Genomic DNA, 16165 nt, shown 5'->3' with positions numbered 1-16165 from the left:
CAAGGCAATTGACGAAGAAGACATCTACGCTATGCTACGCGGCGCATTTGAAGGCAAACTTAATTGTAGTATAATAAAAAATAGTCACTTATTATTATGTCTCTTTTTTTGCGGTAAATTATTTTCTTATTCTCACATCATGTGTGCTACAATCACTCCATATATGACGCCTTTGACCGACAAAACGTTCCATATTTGGGCACAGCGCGGGCAAGAATGTGTGTTAGGCTCTTATGACCCATTTCTTCGACAGCGGTTCAACGTCACACACCAAGAAGAGCTTCTCCAGCTTGAATGTTATTAAAAAGAAAGCAAATAAAGAAGAAGGTTTTGCTTGCACTTAATTTAGCTGTGGAAGATTATCAACATACAGGCCAAATACTCAATGCCATACAAGTATGCAGGAGCCGCAAATGGGCAGAAGAGTCAACACAAGTTTATTTGGCTTTCTCCATTTTGAACTCTGTATTGAATTTATCCAAAGCTCCTCACCATTTTAAGCGTGCGACAAGATATAGTATATTTATACATACATATATAAATGAACGTACATATATTATAATGGGTAGATAAGTATGAAGAATTCTTTGTCCCATCAAATTTTTAGCGGCCAAATTTTAATTAACACTTGGAAGTACTCACAGTACAAAATAAAATTAAAACTTGATGGGAGCTTATGAAATTTCACCATATTTTAAATTGTGTTTGCAGTTGTCCAAGGTTAAAATGCAATTTGTTTAGCCGCTTGTGTTGGTACCCGATGTGCCAGGTTCGATTGCCTCTGGTTTGATCGGCTCGGCTGGTATCAGCGACGGCGGAATGTTTAGTGTCTATGGATTAATAAGAAAGAAGTATTAAAAAATTTGTTTAATTCAACATATCATTCCCTACCTTTCCAGGGCATGCTGCCTCATACTGATGTTTTAAGCTCTCCATTTCATACACGCACGTGGACAAAGCAGTACGCAATTCGCACAGCAAAACCATATCTGAGCGTAATTCATTGAATGTATTGCATATTTCTTCGGTGGGTGGTGGTGAGGGATCTAAAAAAATGTTAATTATTTTAATAGAAGATACTAGCAATTAGCTAACAAGTTGTCTGCATAAAAACAATCAACACTTACCAACTTTAAATTCTTGTATAGCTTGTTCCAAAGCTTTTACTTTGCGCTGCCCAATATTTGCAGGAAGCTTCATTTTTTGTGAGCGCAAGGAAACGCCGGATCCACGAAGATCGGAGAATTTTATGCCACTGCCACCGATTTCAATAGCGTTAACAACAGAGTCAACTTTTGAGGGACGTGGCTGATGATGCAATTTTTTCTTGACCAATTTCTTTTCGTATTTGCGTGTGCTCTGCACGTTAGTAGTTGTATCGCTTTGCTGAAATGAATTTGTATTTTTTTTTTGGTATTTTATCTACCATTTATAAACTAGTGTTGTTTTTTCCACACTCATTTTTTTATAGAGTATACAAGAAAAACGGAAAAGTTACGTACTTGATCCGCCTGTGATATGAGCTTTTGAAGATCCTGTGTCTTACGTTCACGCTCCTTCTTGCGTGCTTCAATCTTCTTGAGTTCGTTCAACAGCATTTGCTCTTCTTCGACTTGTTGTGTGGTACGTTCAAATAATTTCTTAAGCTGCTCCTTACGCTTGCGTTCGTGTTCTGCATCAAAGGCATATGATTTCTTATCACTATTTTGTCCTTTAACTTTTGCTAGCAGCCCCAGTACTTCATAATAGCGTTCTTTCAAATCCTCTACAGACTTGACGCCATGTTGTGCACGATCCCAACGATCTGCCATAACGATAAATCGCAGATCAAATCTGTAATGGAGATGGAGATGTAATGGAAAATATTTTGATAATGTAAACAAAACACGGAACTACGATTCTTACCGCTTTGCCAAGTCGAATAGGTGATCTGTTTGTGCCTTGTTCCACTTTTGCACATTTGTGCGCAAATGCGTGTTGTACTCAGTCATGGTGTAGCTGGGTACTTGTAGCTGCTTATTGAACTTAGCAAATGGATATTCTTTTTGATCATCAGTGGTACGGCGCCAATGGTGAAATACTGCACCATCTGTGCGCGCTGGATTATTGAAAGGTGCCCATTCCCACTTGCGCACTTTTTTCATACCCAAACGTGCTTTCGCTTGTTTATAACCTGAACCAATGCCAAGAGCTGCAAATACATTAAATTAAATACATTTTGTATAGCAGTGGAAAAACCAATAAGCACATTTACCTGTATCAGTTGGTAGCAGCGGTGGAGCATCCTTGTTGTCGTTATAGAGCAAAGCGAAAACTTCGCGGTGCATACCCTCTGGGCGTTTGGACACACCTTTGGCCCTAAAATTTTCAACGTATACTCAGTAAAATTTAATAGCAGAAGATATAGAAAATCTAAAACACACTTTTCAAAGTTTCTTCTCTTTTGTACCAGGAACGATTCTCGCGTTACTTCAGGCGTGTTCGCCCGCTCCATATCCAGGATATCACGCACGTCCGCCATGTTTTTATTTTAATTCCCACTGAACGTGAAAGATATTACATGAAAATACTTAAATTTTCAATAAAGTAGAAATCAAAAAACCTCCATTGAATTTGCACATAGAAAAATGTTTACCTCATGAAAATGACAGATGCACAATTTCAGTGTTACCGGACATTTTGTTATCAGAAAGTGACAACCAAATCGGCCTCTTGGAAAAGCGGCACCACTGCACTACACGTGTTTGAAAAGCAGCATTTTTCCTTTGGCTTTGCTTCGATTAGTTTGCATTTTGGTGTGTTCTTCATTTTGTGATATTTTACGTGAAATTAGTGGATCAATTTACGATCAAACTGTGCAAGAGTGATCTAGATAACAAATCCAACAAAAATTCCAGTGAATTTCTTGAAGTTCACATCGTTTTTCATGGAATTGAGTGTAAACAAAATACGGCGCTCCGTCGTGCAGTTGCGCGAGCATCTGCGGTCGGCGTCGCAAACAGCTGATGAAGACAGGGTGTTGCTAAAGTTCCTAAAGTCAAAGGTAAACAAACAAAAAACAGCTTTGTTTACAAACATTTTAATGTTTTTTTTTTAACACATTTCCAATAGGACCCCAATGAAAAAGAGGTTGAAGCACTTTTCACCTACTTGAGTGACCATATCATAGAAGAAAGATGGACCACGGCCATAGCTACGTCTTTTGAATATGTCTTGTTGCTATTAATTACACGCAGTATTCCATACGATGAGCATGTTGACCAAAGTGACTTTGAAACCTATCAGAAAAAATGTATTGCCCTGGCCATCATGATGCGCTTATCTGTTGATGCAAAACGGTAAAGCTTCAACTACGTTTTATCGACAAATTTAAGATCTTTAAACTATGTTTCTTTTGCAGTTATGCTATCAGCTATTTTCGTGACAAACCGGCACCGTTTCAATGCCCTACTTTGGCCGAAGGCTCTTTGGCCAGCAAACGTTCTAAGCATATAACTGCTATAACCTCCCTTGACATCGTAAAATGCTGTTATCACCTATTGTGCGCCAATCCAGTATTTTTCAAAGATTTGTGGAATTGGTCCGTATTTCTCGAGCAATATGTTGATTGTGGAAAAGAAGATGACTTACATCAACTCTATTGCAACCACATTATTGCTGTAATTACAAATATGACGGCCACGCAATTGCAAAATATTAGTGCCCAATTGCCGCCTGCGGTGTTGTTGCAATTTGATGAAGAGCAAAATATACGTCCTTCATACAAAAACATTTTCTCTGAAGACTTTGAAAAAGATAAAATAATTACTTTGAAGATAAATTCAAACCTGATCACCGATATTGAAGGTGTGCTGTTGCCTATTTTTAATAAGAATAACTATCAGTTTTATGCGAATAACGACGGATTATACGATACAATAGTTAAAGTCGATTCTACAAAAGTAAATTTGCGTAGCATTGCTTTGGGCATAGCTTCGGCAAAAGCAATATGCCTTTCAGGACCAGTTGGCTGCGGTAAAACTACATTGGTGGAATTTTTGGCGCGTAAGACAGGCCGTATTCAACCAAAGCCTAGTGAAGTAGAGCAAAGAAGCCAAGAAAATCACGTTTTAAACGGCAAAGATGTTGTAAATGGAAACGATAAATTATCAACTGGAAGCAAAAGAAAACATGGCCCGGATATTTTTAATAAATTTGGTGAAACTATAGATTCAGATGGTGTCAGCTGTAATGGTTTCTTGCGTATTCAACTAGGCGATCAAACTGATAGCAAAATGCTTTTGGGGCAATATCGCTGTACGGATGTTCCTGGCGAATTCATTTGGCTGCCAGGTGTGCTGACGCAGGTCAGTAGCCTTAGAGCTTTGATTTCTATTTTTCCTATATTAAAAATGTATCTAAAACCTTGGTTTGCGGCTATTTTAGGCTGTCATGAATGGCTATTGGCTTCTTTTGGAAGATTTGGATTCGGCCACACAAGATACCTATACAATCTTGAGTAGCCTGCTGGAAAACAACTACTTGAGTGTGCCAGGATTTCGCGATTGTGTAAAAATTGAGCCTGGGTTCCAGCTATTTGTAACTGTACGGTAAGCAATTTTTTACAAACTTGTACATATATGGTTTTCACCGCTAATGATTCCATTTATTTTAGCACCAACAAATCGTCAACGGGCACCGCCCAGAAATCACTATATACACTGCTTGAAAAATACTTATATACAGTTAATATTTTGCCACTTTCACGCAATGAGCTCTGCAAGGTGGTTAGCACGAATTACCCCAAATTAGCCACGGTTGCTAATCGTATAGTGGATGTATTTCTTACATTCTCCAGCGGAGATCACACTGCGGCTGATAATTTGCGTCAACAAGAGTTTGCTGACAAGGCCGATACCACTGAAAAATATATCGCATTGCCATTTGAAAAGATTTCACTCTCATCGATCCCGAACTCCGGCCGATTAGTTTCTACACGCGATCTTATAAAACTTTGTCAGCGTTCCAATCCAGCTTTTAGCGTAACTAGCTCCGAATGCGCATACTTTGTCTTTCAAAATGCTGTTGATGTTTTTTGCTCGTATCTACCGCAAGGCAAAGATAAAACCAAACTCATTATAAGCATCGGTGCGAAATTAGGAATCATTCAATCGCGTTGCGAATACTTTGCAAACGAGTATAAACCTGACGTGTTAGTTAACAAAAACGGCATAAAAGTTGGTCGCACCGAATTATTTGCTAAATCACTGGTAGATGAATTCAGCATTGAATTGGATAATGTGGAAGAGGATGCTGAGAGCGAAGGACCACAGGCTGTTAAGCGACCAAAACTAAACGATAATCTTAATAGGCTTGATAGTGAAATTGCAGCGTTAAAACGCGCGCTGAATGTTTCAACGCATGCAACTTTTTCTTTTACGAGAATGGCATCTTGTATTCTAGAGCGCATAGCCGTGTGCGTGTCGCACGCTGAACCAGTGCTGCTTGTTGGTGAAACTGGGGTCGGCAAAACCTCATCGGTACAGTATTTGGCCGACAGAACATGCCACAAAATGGTTGTTGTCAATATGAACAATCAGTCAGACGTTTCAGATCTCATTGGTGGATTTAAACCAGTCGATTTGACATATGTACTGATCCCACTGCGGCTAGAGTTCGACACACTCTTCCACGGCACCTTTAATGCTGCGAAAAATCAGACATTCCTGCACAAAATGGAAATTTGCTATAATCAAGGCAACTTCTCGGTTATTGTTAAACTGATGGTTAGTGTGATCAACTCAGTTTTCAGCAAGGCAGAACGAAATGAGTTGAAGGAAAAGGAAATGGCCTTATTACCACGTTGGCAGGCGCTAAAAGTTTGCGTGCTCAAGTTGAACACCCAATTGAGCAAGTCAATCAACATTTCATTTGCTTTCATACCAGGTTCACTAGTAAACTGCATTAAAAATGGCGACTGGATATTGTTGGACGAAATTAATTTGGCTTCAGCGGAGATGCTCGAATGCTTGTCGACAATTTTGGAGCCCGATGGATCGGTGGTGTTACTTGAAAGAGGCGATTTTACACCGGTTAAGCGCCACCCTGACTTTCGTATATTCGCTTGTATGAATCCCAATACAGATATAGGTAAGAAGGATCTGCCGGTTGGCATACGCAATCGCTTCACAGAATTCTTCGTTGATGAGCTAACCACTGACAATGATCTAACGGTGCTTATAAGTGATTACCTGAAAACCACGGGCATACAGCGGAAGAGTGTCACAAACTTGGTGCAATTGTACAAAAAGCTTAAGCTATTGTCCAAGTTAGAACTGAATGATGGTCTCGGCAATCGTCCGGTATTTTCATTGCGTACTTTGTGTCGTTCGCTGCGCGTCTGTGCCAAGAATTTGTGCGGTTCAGTGGAACGCAATCTCTACGAGAGCTTTTGCATGAGCTTCCTTACGCAACTAGATCCCGCTTCACACAACGTGGTCTTACATCTCATACAGCAAGCGCTTTTAAGCAACGTCAAAGCTGTGCTTAACCAAAGCATACCCAAACCAGGTGAAAATTACTTAAATTTCGAAGGCTACTGGATACAACAAGGCCCCAAAGAACCCGAGGAGTATGCCAGTTACATTTTGACTAAAAGCGTAAAAGAAAACCTACGTGACTTGGCGCGCATCATCTCGATTGGCAAGCTGCCGGTGTTGTTGCAGGGTCCCACAAGCGCTGGCAAGACAAGTTTGATTGACTATGTAGCGCGATGCAGCGGCAACCATTGCCTACGCATTAACAACCACGAACACACGGATCTGCAAGAATATATTGGCACTTATGTAGCCGATGTAACTGGTAAGTTGAGCTTTAAGGAAGGCGTCTTGGTGCAGGCTATGCGCAACGGTTACTGGATTATATTGGACGAATTGAACTTGGCATCCACCGACATCTTGGAGGCTTTGAATCGCGTCCTCGACGACAATCGTGAACTCTTCATACCTGAAACGCAGACCCTGGTAAAGGCGCATCCAAATTTCATGCTATTTGCCACCCAAAATCCGCCTGGTTTGTATGGTGGCCGAAAAACACTGTCGCGCGCATTCAAGAATCGCTTCATCGAATTGCATTTCTCAGAAATACCACGCGACGAGCTGGAAATTATTTTGGAAAAACGTTGCCTAATACCAACAACATATGCCAAAAAGATGGTGATGTGCATGTCCGACCTGCAGAAGAATCGTAAGACCACCACTAAAAATGTATTCACCTTGCGCGATCTATTCCGCTGGGGTAATCGTTACACTTACGCGGACAAGCGACTGTTAGAGGACTCAAAGTACGATTGGAATCAACACCTTATCGAAGAGGGTTACTTGGTTTTGTCCGCAAAAGTACGTACAGACATTGAAATCGAAATTATCGAGGAGACCTTGTACAAGAACTTTCGCAAACGCGTTGATCTATCGACACTTTTCAATGCCCAGGCTAGCGAGGAAGCGTGCTCGGCGGTGACGCGCAACATTATTGCTGCCATCAAAACGTACAAGCTGCGCGCCGACATTGTTTGGACACGCAATATGACGCGCATGGCTGTGCTGACCGCCAAAGCCTTGGAATTCGATGAACCTGTTTTGCTTGTCGGTCCCACTGGCTGCGGAAAGACCACTGTTTGCCAGCTGCTAGCCAGCATACGTGGCGTGCAACTGCGCATACTCAATTGTCATATGCACACAGAAGGCGCAGATTTCTTAGGCGGCTTAAGGCCCTGTCGCGATGCGAGCGCTGATGAAAACACTGCAAAAAAATTATTCGAGTGGGCTGATGGACCGCTTATACTTGCTATGCAGGAAGGCTCCTACTTCATGGCTGATGAAATCTCTTTGGCTGAGGACTCAGTGCTAGAGCGGCTGAATTGTGTTTTAGAACCGGAGCGCACTGTGTTGTTAGCAGAGAAGGGAGGCGTCAGTGACGCCGACAACGCAGCGGATATCGCCAAGGATTTTGTTGTGCAAGCGAAGGAAGGCTTCCAGTTTCTGGCCACTATGAATCCAGGTGGTGATTTCGGTAAGAAGGAGCTTTCGCCAGCGCTGCGCAACCGTTTTACTGAAATCTGGTGTCTACCATCTGATACGAAAGAAGATTTAGTACAAATTGCCAGCAACTGTATGCTGGAAAACTTGCAAGCATCAGCAAGTGCAAGCAGAGAAAACATAACGAAAATAGCCAGTTATCTCGTGGAAGTGGTGCTGCACATGCGCGATCTGGTGGAGAAGTTCAAATATTCTATACGTGATATACTGGCGTGGGCCAACTACATTGTCAGCAATGCAAACTTGACATTTCCGGAGCGCGCAATATTCGGTTTAGAGACAATATTCTTGGATGCCTTGGAAATGTTGCCCCATGAGACTATGGAAAAGGTTGAGGTGCTTAAGAAGCAGATAATCAAATTTGCCATCGAAAAAGCTGCTAGTATTCTGAGCGAAAAGTTCACCTTCGCGGATTTGGAAGAAAAGCGTGGCAAGGATGTGATACACACCGCTGAAAAATTCGGCATCATGCCCTTTTTTATACCAACCAACAGCAATTCCAGCGCTGCCGTAAGCAAAAGTTTCTTATTCGAAGCGCCAACAACTAAACAAAATCTATTTCGTCTGCTATCCGCGCTCTCACTGCGCAAACCCATANGCAGCAAGTGCAAGCAGAGAAGACATAACGAAAATCGCCAGTTATCTCGTGGAAGTGGTGCTGCACATGCAAGATCTGGTGGAGAAGTTCAAATATTCTATACGTGATATACTGGCGTGGGCCAACTACATTGTCAGCAATGCAAGCTTGACATTTCCGGAGCGCGCAATATTCGGTTTAGAGACAATATTCTTGGATGCCTTGGAAATGTTGCCCCATGAGACTTTGGAAAAGGTTGAGGTGCTTAAGAAGCAGATAATCAAATTTGCCATCGAAAAAGCTGCTAGTATTCTGAGCGAAAAGTTCACCTTCGCGGATTTGGAAGAAAAGCGTGGCAAGGATGTGATACACACCGCTGAAAAATTCGGCATCATGCCCTTTTTTATACCAACCAACAGCAATTCCAGCGCTGCCGTAAGCAAAAGTTTCTTATTCGAAGCGCCAACAACTAAACAAAATCTATTTCGTCTGCTGTCCGCGCTCTCACTGCGCAAACCCATACTCCTCGAAGGCCCACCGGGTGTCGGTAAAACATCCACCGTCGAGAGCATTGCCGCTGCTATTGGCTATCGCATCGTGCGCATAAATCTCTGCGAGCACACCGATCTGGCTGATCTCTTTGGCACCGATCTGCCGGCTGAAGATAACATTTTAGACACTGCTGCTGAAAAGGTCACAAGCGAGCAGGCAGGATTTATCGGCTCCTTTGTGTGGCGTGATGGCCCATTATTGGCCGCACTAAAAGCGGACGACACCTGGATATTGTTGGATGAGCTGAACTTGGCACCACAGTCAGTGCTGGAGGGCCTCAACGCTATACTCGATCATCGTGGCGAGGTTTACATACCTGAATTGAATAAGACATTCACCCTGAGCAAGGAGACGCGCGTTTTTGCCTGCCAGAATCCGCTTAAACAAGGCGGCGGCCGCAAGGGCTTACCGCAATCATTCTTGAATCGTTTTAACAAGGTCTATCTGCGCAAATTGACCACACAGGACTTGCTGTTTGTTGTAAACGGCAAATACGAATCGCATTTCAGAGAAATGTGCGCCCAGTTTGCCAAATTGCTTACCAACTGTAGCATCGAGACAGGTACAAATCTATTCGAATTTTACAAGAAATCGTCTAGAGAACCGGCAAGCATCGAGTTTACCAACAATGAAGCAAGCGTTGTGCCCGCAATTGTACTAGATGTATCCAAGCGACTGGTACAGTTCTCCGAAATACTGGACAACGGCATAGCGGCACTGGAGTTCGGCTATAGGGGTGGACCGTACGAAATAAACTTGCGTGACATCTTACGCTGGTGTGACTTGCTAGTAAATCCCGAAACTGGTTTCATTTTCCAAACCGATAATTGCTCAGCAGCCACAACCCGTTTGGGGTTGTTTCGTAGAAATTTCGAAATCTTTTTGCTCACCCTTTTTGAGCGCATGAAATTGGTTTACTATCAGCGCATGCGCTGTGAAGAAGATAAACGTTTCATACGCAATGCATTCTCCAAGGTATTTGACTGTGATGCGGATCAGTTGAACGCCATCTCCGAAGATGTGTCACTCTATTGGACTGCTGATAAAATTTATTTGAACGATATTGTGCTGGAACGCGATGGACATGCGCAAGCACTGCGACCACTTCGAAGCAAGGATCTGTGCCCGATTTTGCTGGCTTCGCAGCGTGAGATGCTGAAGAATGTCGTGGAGTGCATGCGTATGGAGAAGCCGGTGCTGCTCTGCGGGCCAACCGATACGGGCAAGACTAAGCTGATTGACCTTTTGTGCACGTTATCGAATCAAGTTTGCAATACGGACACCATCGATGACTCTGTGACAGGCAGTTTTCAGCAGGTAAGCATCGCTTGAGTTCTAGTCTTTGTATATTGTTTTAGGTAGAGTTGACTTAAAAATTCTAGACGTAGTCTTCAAAAATATACTGTATAACGACTTACACTCAAAACGTACGATTTCATCGGAACGCAGCGGTTCACAGAGTTATCGAGTTTTTTGGGCACAGCATTAGTAGTTTCTCCACTGAAATAGTAGTTTCTCCATTGTATGAAGTTAGAACCTCAACATAATAGGCTAAATGGTATTAGGCCATTAGCCGTTCTTTGATGGTCTCGAGAACTCTCATCTCCGAAGAAGGAGGTACCTCCTAACTCTTTCAATAAGGCTAAGCGCACGGAGCACTCGGAAAAAAACTCAGCCATTCTTACTCAATATAGTAAAGATTTGAGGAATGTGAGAGTATTAGAAGCTTCCTGCAGCGTCCAGGCATCACAAATCCTTTGTAGGTGGAACTGGAGAAACTAAAATAGCACTTCAGCTTTCTGCTTCGCTCTCACTTTCCGGATGCCTAAACCCTAGGACTGGACTCTAGGACAACTTAAAAAAAAATTAAACATAAAAAAGTTTTTTCAAAGAGCGGTTACCCACCGGCAGGCAATGGCAAACCTCCGAGTGTATTTCTACCGTAAAAGAAAAACCTTTAAGAAAACTGTCATTCTCAGTGAGCGCCACTCGGCACTCAAGGGGGTTCATCTTTCGAATCCACTTCTTCGCTAGTCTTCGAGTCCATTGGGAAACTTAACTTCCTATCGACCTATCTTTCTAATAAAATTATTTACTACTTTTCTTCCTCTTCTAGATCGATCTAAACCGGCACTTAGAAGAAACATCGCAAAACATTGAATCCGTGCTCGCTGCCCACCTACGTTTCATGCTACTGGAAGAGAAATCAAAAGCTTATAAAAGTGTGGCCGAGCTGCTGCAGATTTGGGGCGATTACTGCAGGGAATCCAATGTGAAACTCGGTTTGTATATTGCAATAAAAATTAAATTATGTGATCTTGAACTCTCTTCTACATCCTTTCCAAATAGCTACTACCAATGCCACATCCATGTCGGACGAGCTGATGAGTTTCCGCAAGCGTATACAACGTTTAGGTGTCGTAATCGACAAACTATTGCAATCCACAAGCGATCAGTCCGCAACTTCATACTCCAAAGACACTTTAGTCCAACAACAAAGTCGGCTTAATACGCTGGAAAATCACGTACGCAATGCTGATTCGCTAAATACTGGCGGCTCTTTCGAGTGGGTCGATTCCAAAATTGTTAAATCACTCAAATTCGGACAATACATTCTCTTGGAGCATGTGAACTTGTGCTCTTCAGCCGTTTTGGATCGTCTAAATCCCGTTTTCGAACCTAATGGCAATCTGCTAATATCAGAGAAAGGTGTATCGGCAAATGAGAGCGCGGAAATTGTCGAAAAGGCGCCAAACTTCCGCGCTTTTCTAACCATCGACCCCAAAAATGGCGAACTGTCGCGTGCCATGCGCAACCGTTGTGTGGAGTTGGCAATCGCCAAAGACACCTACTGCGTCGATGACATGCGTCTCATTGTCTACTTGAATGGTGTGCGTGGCATGCGTGCGATTAATAGTATCCTAAACGTACACACGCGCTTTTTGCATTCGACGGAAATCAACAGCTTCAACATCTCACATCTGACACAATTCGCCTTTCTGACTGCATCATATGCGCGCATCGGCTACGATACGGAACGCGCCATCTATGTAAGCGGCATGGAAGTGTATGTATACGCTGCAATCACTGACCTAATGGGCTTCGGACTGGCTTATTACCAGAATCAGTTGCGTGAAATTGTCTTGGATGAATGCCGAAAATTCCGTGCAGGCGCATCGCCACAGCATGAAGATGATAATCGTTTGGCCCCTATTTTGCTGCACAGCGATGAGCTAGATGCGCTCTCGTTAATCAAATTACAAGCTGAGCCACTCAGCAGCCTGCTTTGTTTTGGCGAACGCGCGCAATCCGCACTAACAGAAGTCTTTGCCGATTTTGCGAGCGTAGACTTTTCGAGAGTAGACACACAAGAAATTATAAAATATTGCATTTATATGCTGTACGAATCAAGCACGATTGGCGACGCTGAATTGCGTTATCTCTACATAGACAAGCTGCTGAGTTCGGCGCCATCACTGCGACAGTTGTCAAAGTCCCTCTTTGCCTGTATTAAACACATCAGCGCGCAATTCGACTCGTCAATGCATCCACTACCATGGAATAATAAGCTATTTTCGCGCATACGCGCCTATGCTACGCAACCGGCAGATGCAAAAAATCACAAGAGCTTTTGCCTGAGCGCACAACTCGTCGCGCACTTGTTGCTGCAGCCCATGCCGGAGCGTATGGTAAGCAACATCAATGACATGGACGCGTTCACCTACTCACTGACCGTGGCAGCAAATAAAGCGCTAGATCGTTACGACAACGTGCTGCTGCAGAATCTCTCTACGCTCCTTGCGCGCATGCGTGAAGTGCTGAGCGCGACACTGGATTACGCGCACATTGACGTGCACACATTTTCGGCTATAATTACGGCTTATTTGTGGCCAAATCGCTTATTGGCCATGTCTCAGCAAAAGTTGGTGGTGAACAAAGTGCTGAATAGGAATCTAATGGATAAGCTAGTTCTGCATTTCAAATGGCTAGAGAAAAATTTGCTTCAGTTACTGACTACAATGCTGCCTAATTATTGCCAATTGAATGCTGAGTTCAACAACAGTCTGCAGAAAATCAACAATTATGTGCTGAGCATAAAACTGCCGCTCAATTTGATGCGCAAAGTCTACAATAAAAATCTAATACATTTCGCGCCTTTCTATCAGGAGGAACAGGTAAGGGTGAACGGCGAGATTTTTTATTATACCCGAGCGCACTTGTGTACAAGGGTATATATTATAACTATGCTCACATAACGGCTGTTTATAACAGTTTAAACGAACCTTCATAGAGATAGGTAAATTATACAATAAAATGCTCAGAATGACGAGCGAAATCGATTGAGCCATGTCCTCCTGTCTGTCTGTCTGTCCTTTCGCCCCAATCCAAGCCTTCCATCAGAACGCAGCGTTCTTTGTCCATAAGGCAGTTGGTCGACACAAATCCATTCTGTCCAGTTTCATGAGAACTTAATAACAGTTTTCCGCCGCAGCAGAGCCATAAACTCTTACATAGACCTCAGGATTGTATGCCTTTCCAACACCAGTTAGCCACATTTTGGCAAAAGCTCTTCTACCTTTGAGATATCCAAGCCAGTATTTCGTTACAATTAATGCTGTCGTGCCCCGGCACCTAGATCAACGTACTCTCTTCATTATTTCATCATTCATCATTTATCTGGTTCATTATGAACAGAGGCGGGCGCTACCACAAACAAGCGTGAGCTAAAAGTTAAAATGCGTTAGTATGNTCTTTCATCAGGGCGCAGCGTTCATTGTCCATAAGGCAGTTGGTCGACACAAATTCATCTGTCCAGTTTCATGAAAACTTAATAACAGTTTTCCGCCTCAGCAGAGCCATAAACTCTTACATAGACCTCGGGATTGTATGCCTTTCCAACACCAGTTAGCCATATTTTGGCAAAAGCTCTTCTACTTTTGAGATATCCAAGCCAGTATTTCGTTACAATTAATGCTGTCGTGCCCCGGCACCTAGATCAGTGCAGATATGCATACCTGTTAGCGTAGCTCAACGTACTCTCTTCATTATTTCATCATTCATCATTTATCTGGTTCATTATGAACAGAGGCGGGCGCTACCACAAACAAGCGTGAGCTAAAAGTTGAAATGCGTTAGTATGCCTAATTCTCCACTTAAAAATAGGATCATCCAAAGATTATTCTTAGATCGTTCCTTTGTGAGCAATGGAATACTACACAAATCTGCGCCTCTTATAAGTTATACTGCTTATAAAGCTTGCATGTCCTTACAGGCGAGCACCCTTTTTACTCAAAACGTATCGATAAACGAGGACTCCATACAATATTTGGATAACTAACAAAAATCCTTGATTGCACGCTTATTGCTCCAAATGGATGAACAAGTCACTACTTCTTTATTGGTCGATTGTTTTATCGTTACATGCTCGCTTGTAAACTTATACGCGATTTTTTTTTTTTTTTTAATTGTAGAGAGTGTTAGATGGCCGGAAACTCCCACAGGCCAGGGTGATCANCCCGCGTCGAAAAAACCAGCGCTGCATAAGTTCGACCCGGCTGGCGAATTGCCTTCTTTATTGCCAACAACGTTTCTTTTAGAGATAGCAGGCCGTCGAAGGTTGCTGGGTGGTTTTTTTTTTTGCTGTTGGAGAGGATTAGTTCCTGGCAGTGAAGAAGCGAGACAGTTTGGGCAGGTAGCCAATTACCTTTGAGCACAGCTCATCAATTACTTTGACGGNTTATACAAAAACCCCAAACAAAACAGAAAGACAAAGTAAATGCCTACTTCCAAGTGCAATGAGCATAAAACAAACAAAAAANCAGGTAGCCAATTACCTTTGAGCACAGCTCATCAATTACTTTGACGGCAGCCATTACCGAGCAATTTATAGCGTACACCAACTACCTGTGACGCCAACTCACTCTGGACGCCTGTTACTAGATTCACATCTTCCAGCGCCTTTCTTGAAACCATTTGGTAGCATAAAATTATAAAAAAAATTCTAACAACGGTCGCCCCTTGGTAGGAAATGGCAAACCTCCGAGTGTATTTCTGCCTTAAAAACGCTTCTGATAAAAATATTTGCCGTTCGGAGGCGGCGTAAACCTCGTAGATCCCTCTATTCGTGTTATAACATCAAGACGTACACCACAAATTGGAGGAGAAGCTCGGCCGAGCACTAAGCAAAAGTTTAAGCGCCAAAATATTATTATTATTAACTTCCCTTTAGATGGTCCGCGTATTCCAAGGCGCATGTCCCTAAACGTCAACGCTGGCGCGGGTCTTCTTCGGTCTCTTCAGTGATCGTTCTTACTTGAAACCCGGATACCTTAATATACCGGTTTTACTCTATCTTTTATTTATTTAATTTTTCTTGTTAGCTGAATAATTTCATTCTTCCCCTCGCAGATTCAGTTTTACAAATTGGTGCGGCAGCTGGATCAGCTACTCACTGTAGTGCCATCTTACGGTAGTAATGCGCCGGAAATCGTACTAAAGAAATTCTTTGCGCAGAAATCCGATAATGCTAAACGCGCTCGCGCCATTGTCAATACTTATATAGAACAGCGCATCAACACCGATGTCAAGCAAATCCAAATAGAGCAAACACAAAACGCTAAAATCCCGGAAACGCTTCATACGGCATTATTGGAGTTTTCAAATAATGCTTTGGAAAATGTAAATTGGTCGCTTGAGGATTTAGTCACTCTGCAAACTGAAGTGGAAGCTTTGCAAAAAGTCGTGAATTCGAGGGAAGACTTGGCTACAGAGTTACAGCCAAAGGAGTACGAAATTCGCTTACTATCACTGCGTGAATTCTACCTAGCGAAGGCGCTAAGCGTTTTGGGCACTAGCAGCGCGCCTGAGGTTGGGCACATAAACGAATTTTACTGCGAGGAAATATGCTCGCTAAGCAGCGACACTTGGCAGCTGGTTAAAGTATACAATTCGAGCGCGTACA

General features: G+C 42.8%; 2 protein-coding genes across 2 annotated transcripts; one reads left to right on the top strand and one right to left on the bottom strand.

Annotated features, from left to right (window-relative positions):
* Positions 1–345: 345 nt before the first annotated feature.
* DMAP1 (DNA methyltransferase 1 associated protein 1) lies at positions 346–2625 on the bottom strand. The gene is made up of 7 exons (XM_017622361.1): positions 2424–2625; positions 2255–2358; positions 1906–2191; positions 1503–1833; positions 1128–1386; positions 892–1046; positions 346–830 (listed from the first exon to the last, which is right to left on the bottom strand). The coding sequence occupies exons 1-7, from the start codon at positions 2519–2521 to the stop codon at positions 738–740; spliced, it is 1326 nt and encodes a 441-aa protein (XP_017477850.1). The 5' UTR covers positions 2522–2625; the 3' UTR covers positions 346–737.
* Positions 2626–2697: 72 nt separating this feature from the next.
* LOC108367688 (midasin) lies at positions 2698–16162 on the top strand (the record flags this gene model as incomplete). The annotated part of the gene is made up of 9 exons (XM_017622371.1): positions 2698–3043; positions 3112–3338; positions 3401–4346; positions 4426–4589; positions 4655–8178; positions 8681–10521; positions 11321–11486; positions 11554–13379; positions 15613–16162. Coding segments are annotated over exons 1-9 (9361 nt in total), but the record flags the coding sequence as incomplete, so codon positions are not given.
* Between the last annotated feature and the right edge of the window lie 3 nt (positions 16163–16165).

Source organism: Rhagoletis zephyria, unplaced genomic scaffold (genome assembly GCF_001687245.7).
Source record: "Rhagoletis zephyria isolate East Lansing unplaced genomic scaffold, Rhagoletis_zephyria_1.1 Rzeph_scaffold_02773, whole genome shotgun sequence".
NCBI lineage: Eukaryota > Metazoa > Arthropoda > Insecta > Diptera > Tephritidae > Rhagoletis > Rhagoletis zephyria.
The sequence above is the reverse complement of the archived record's forward strand: the minus strand, read 5'-3'. Positions and strand labels throughout refer to the sequence as shown.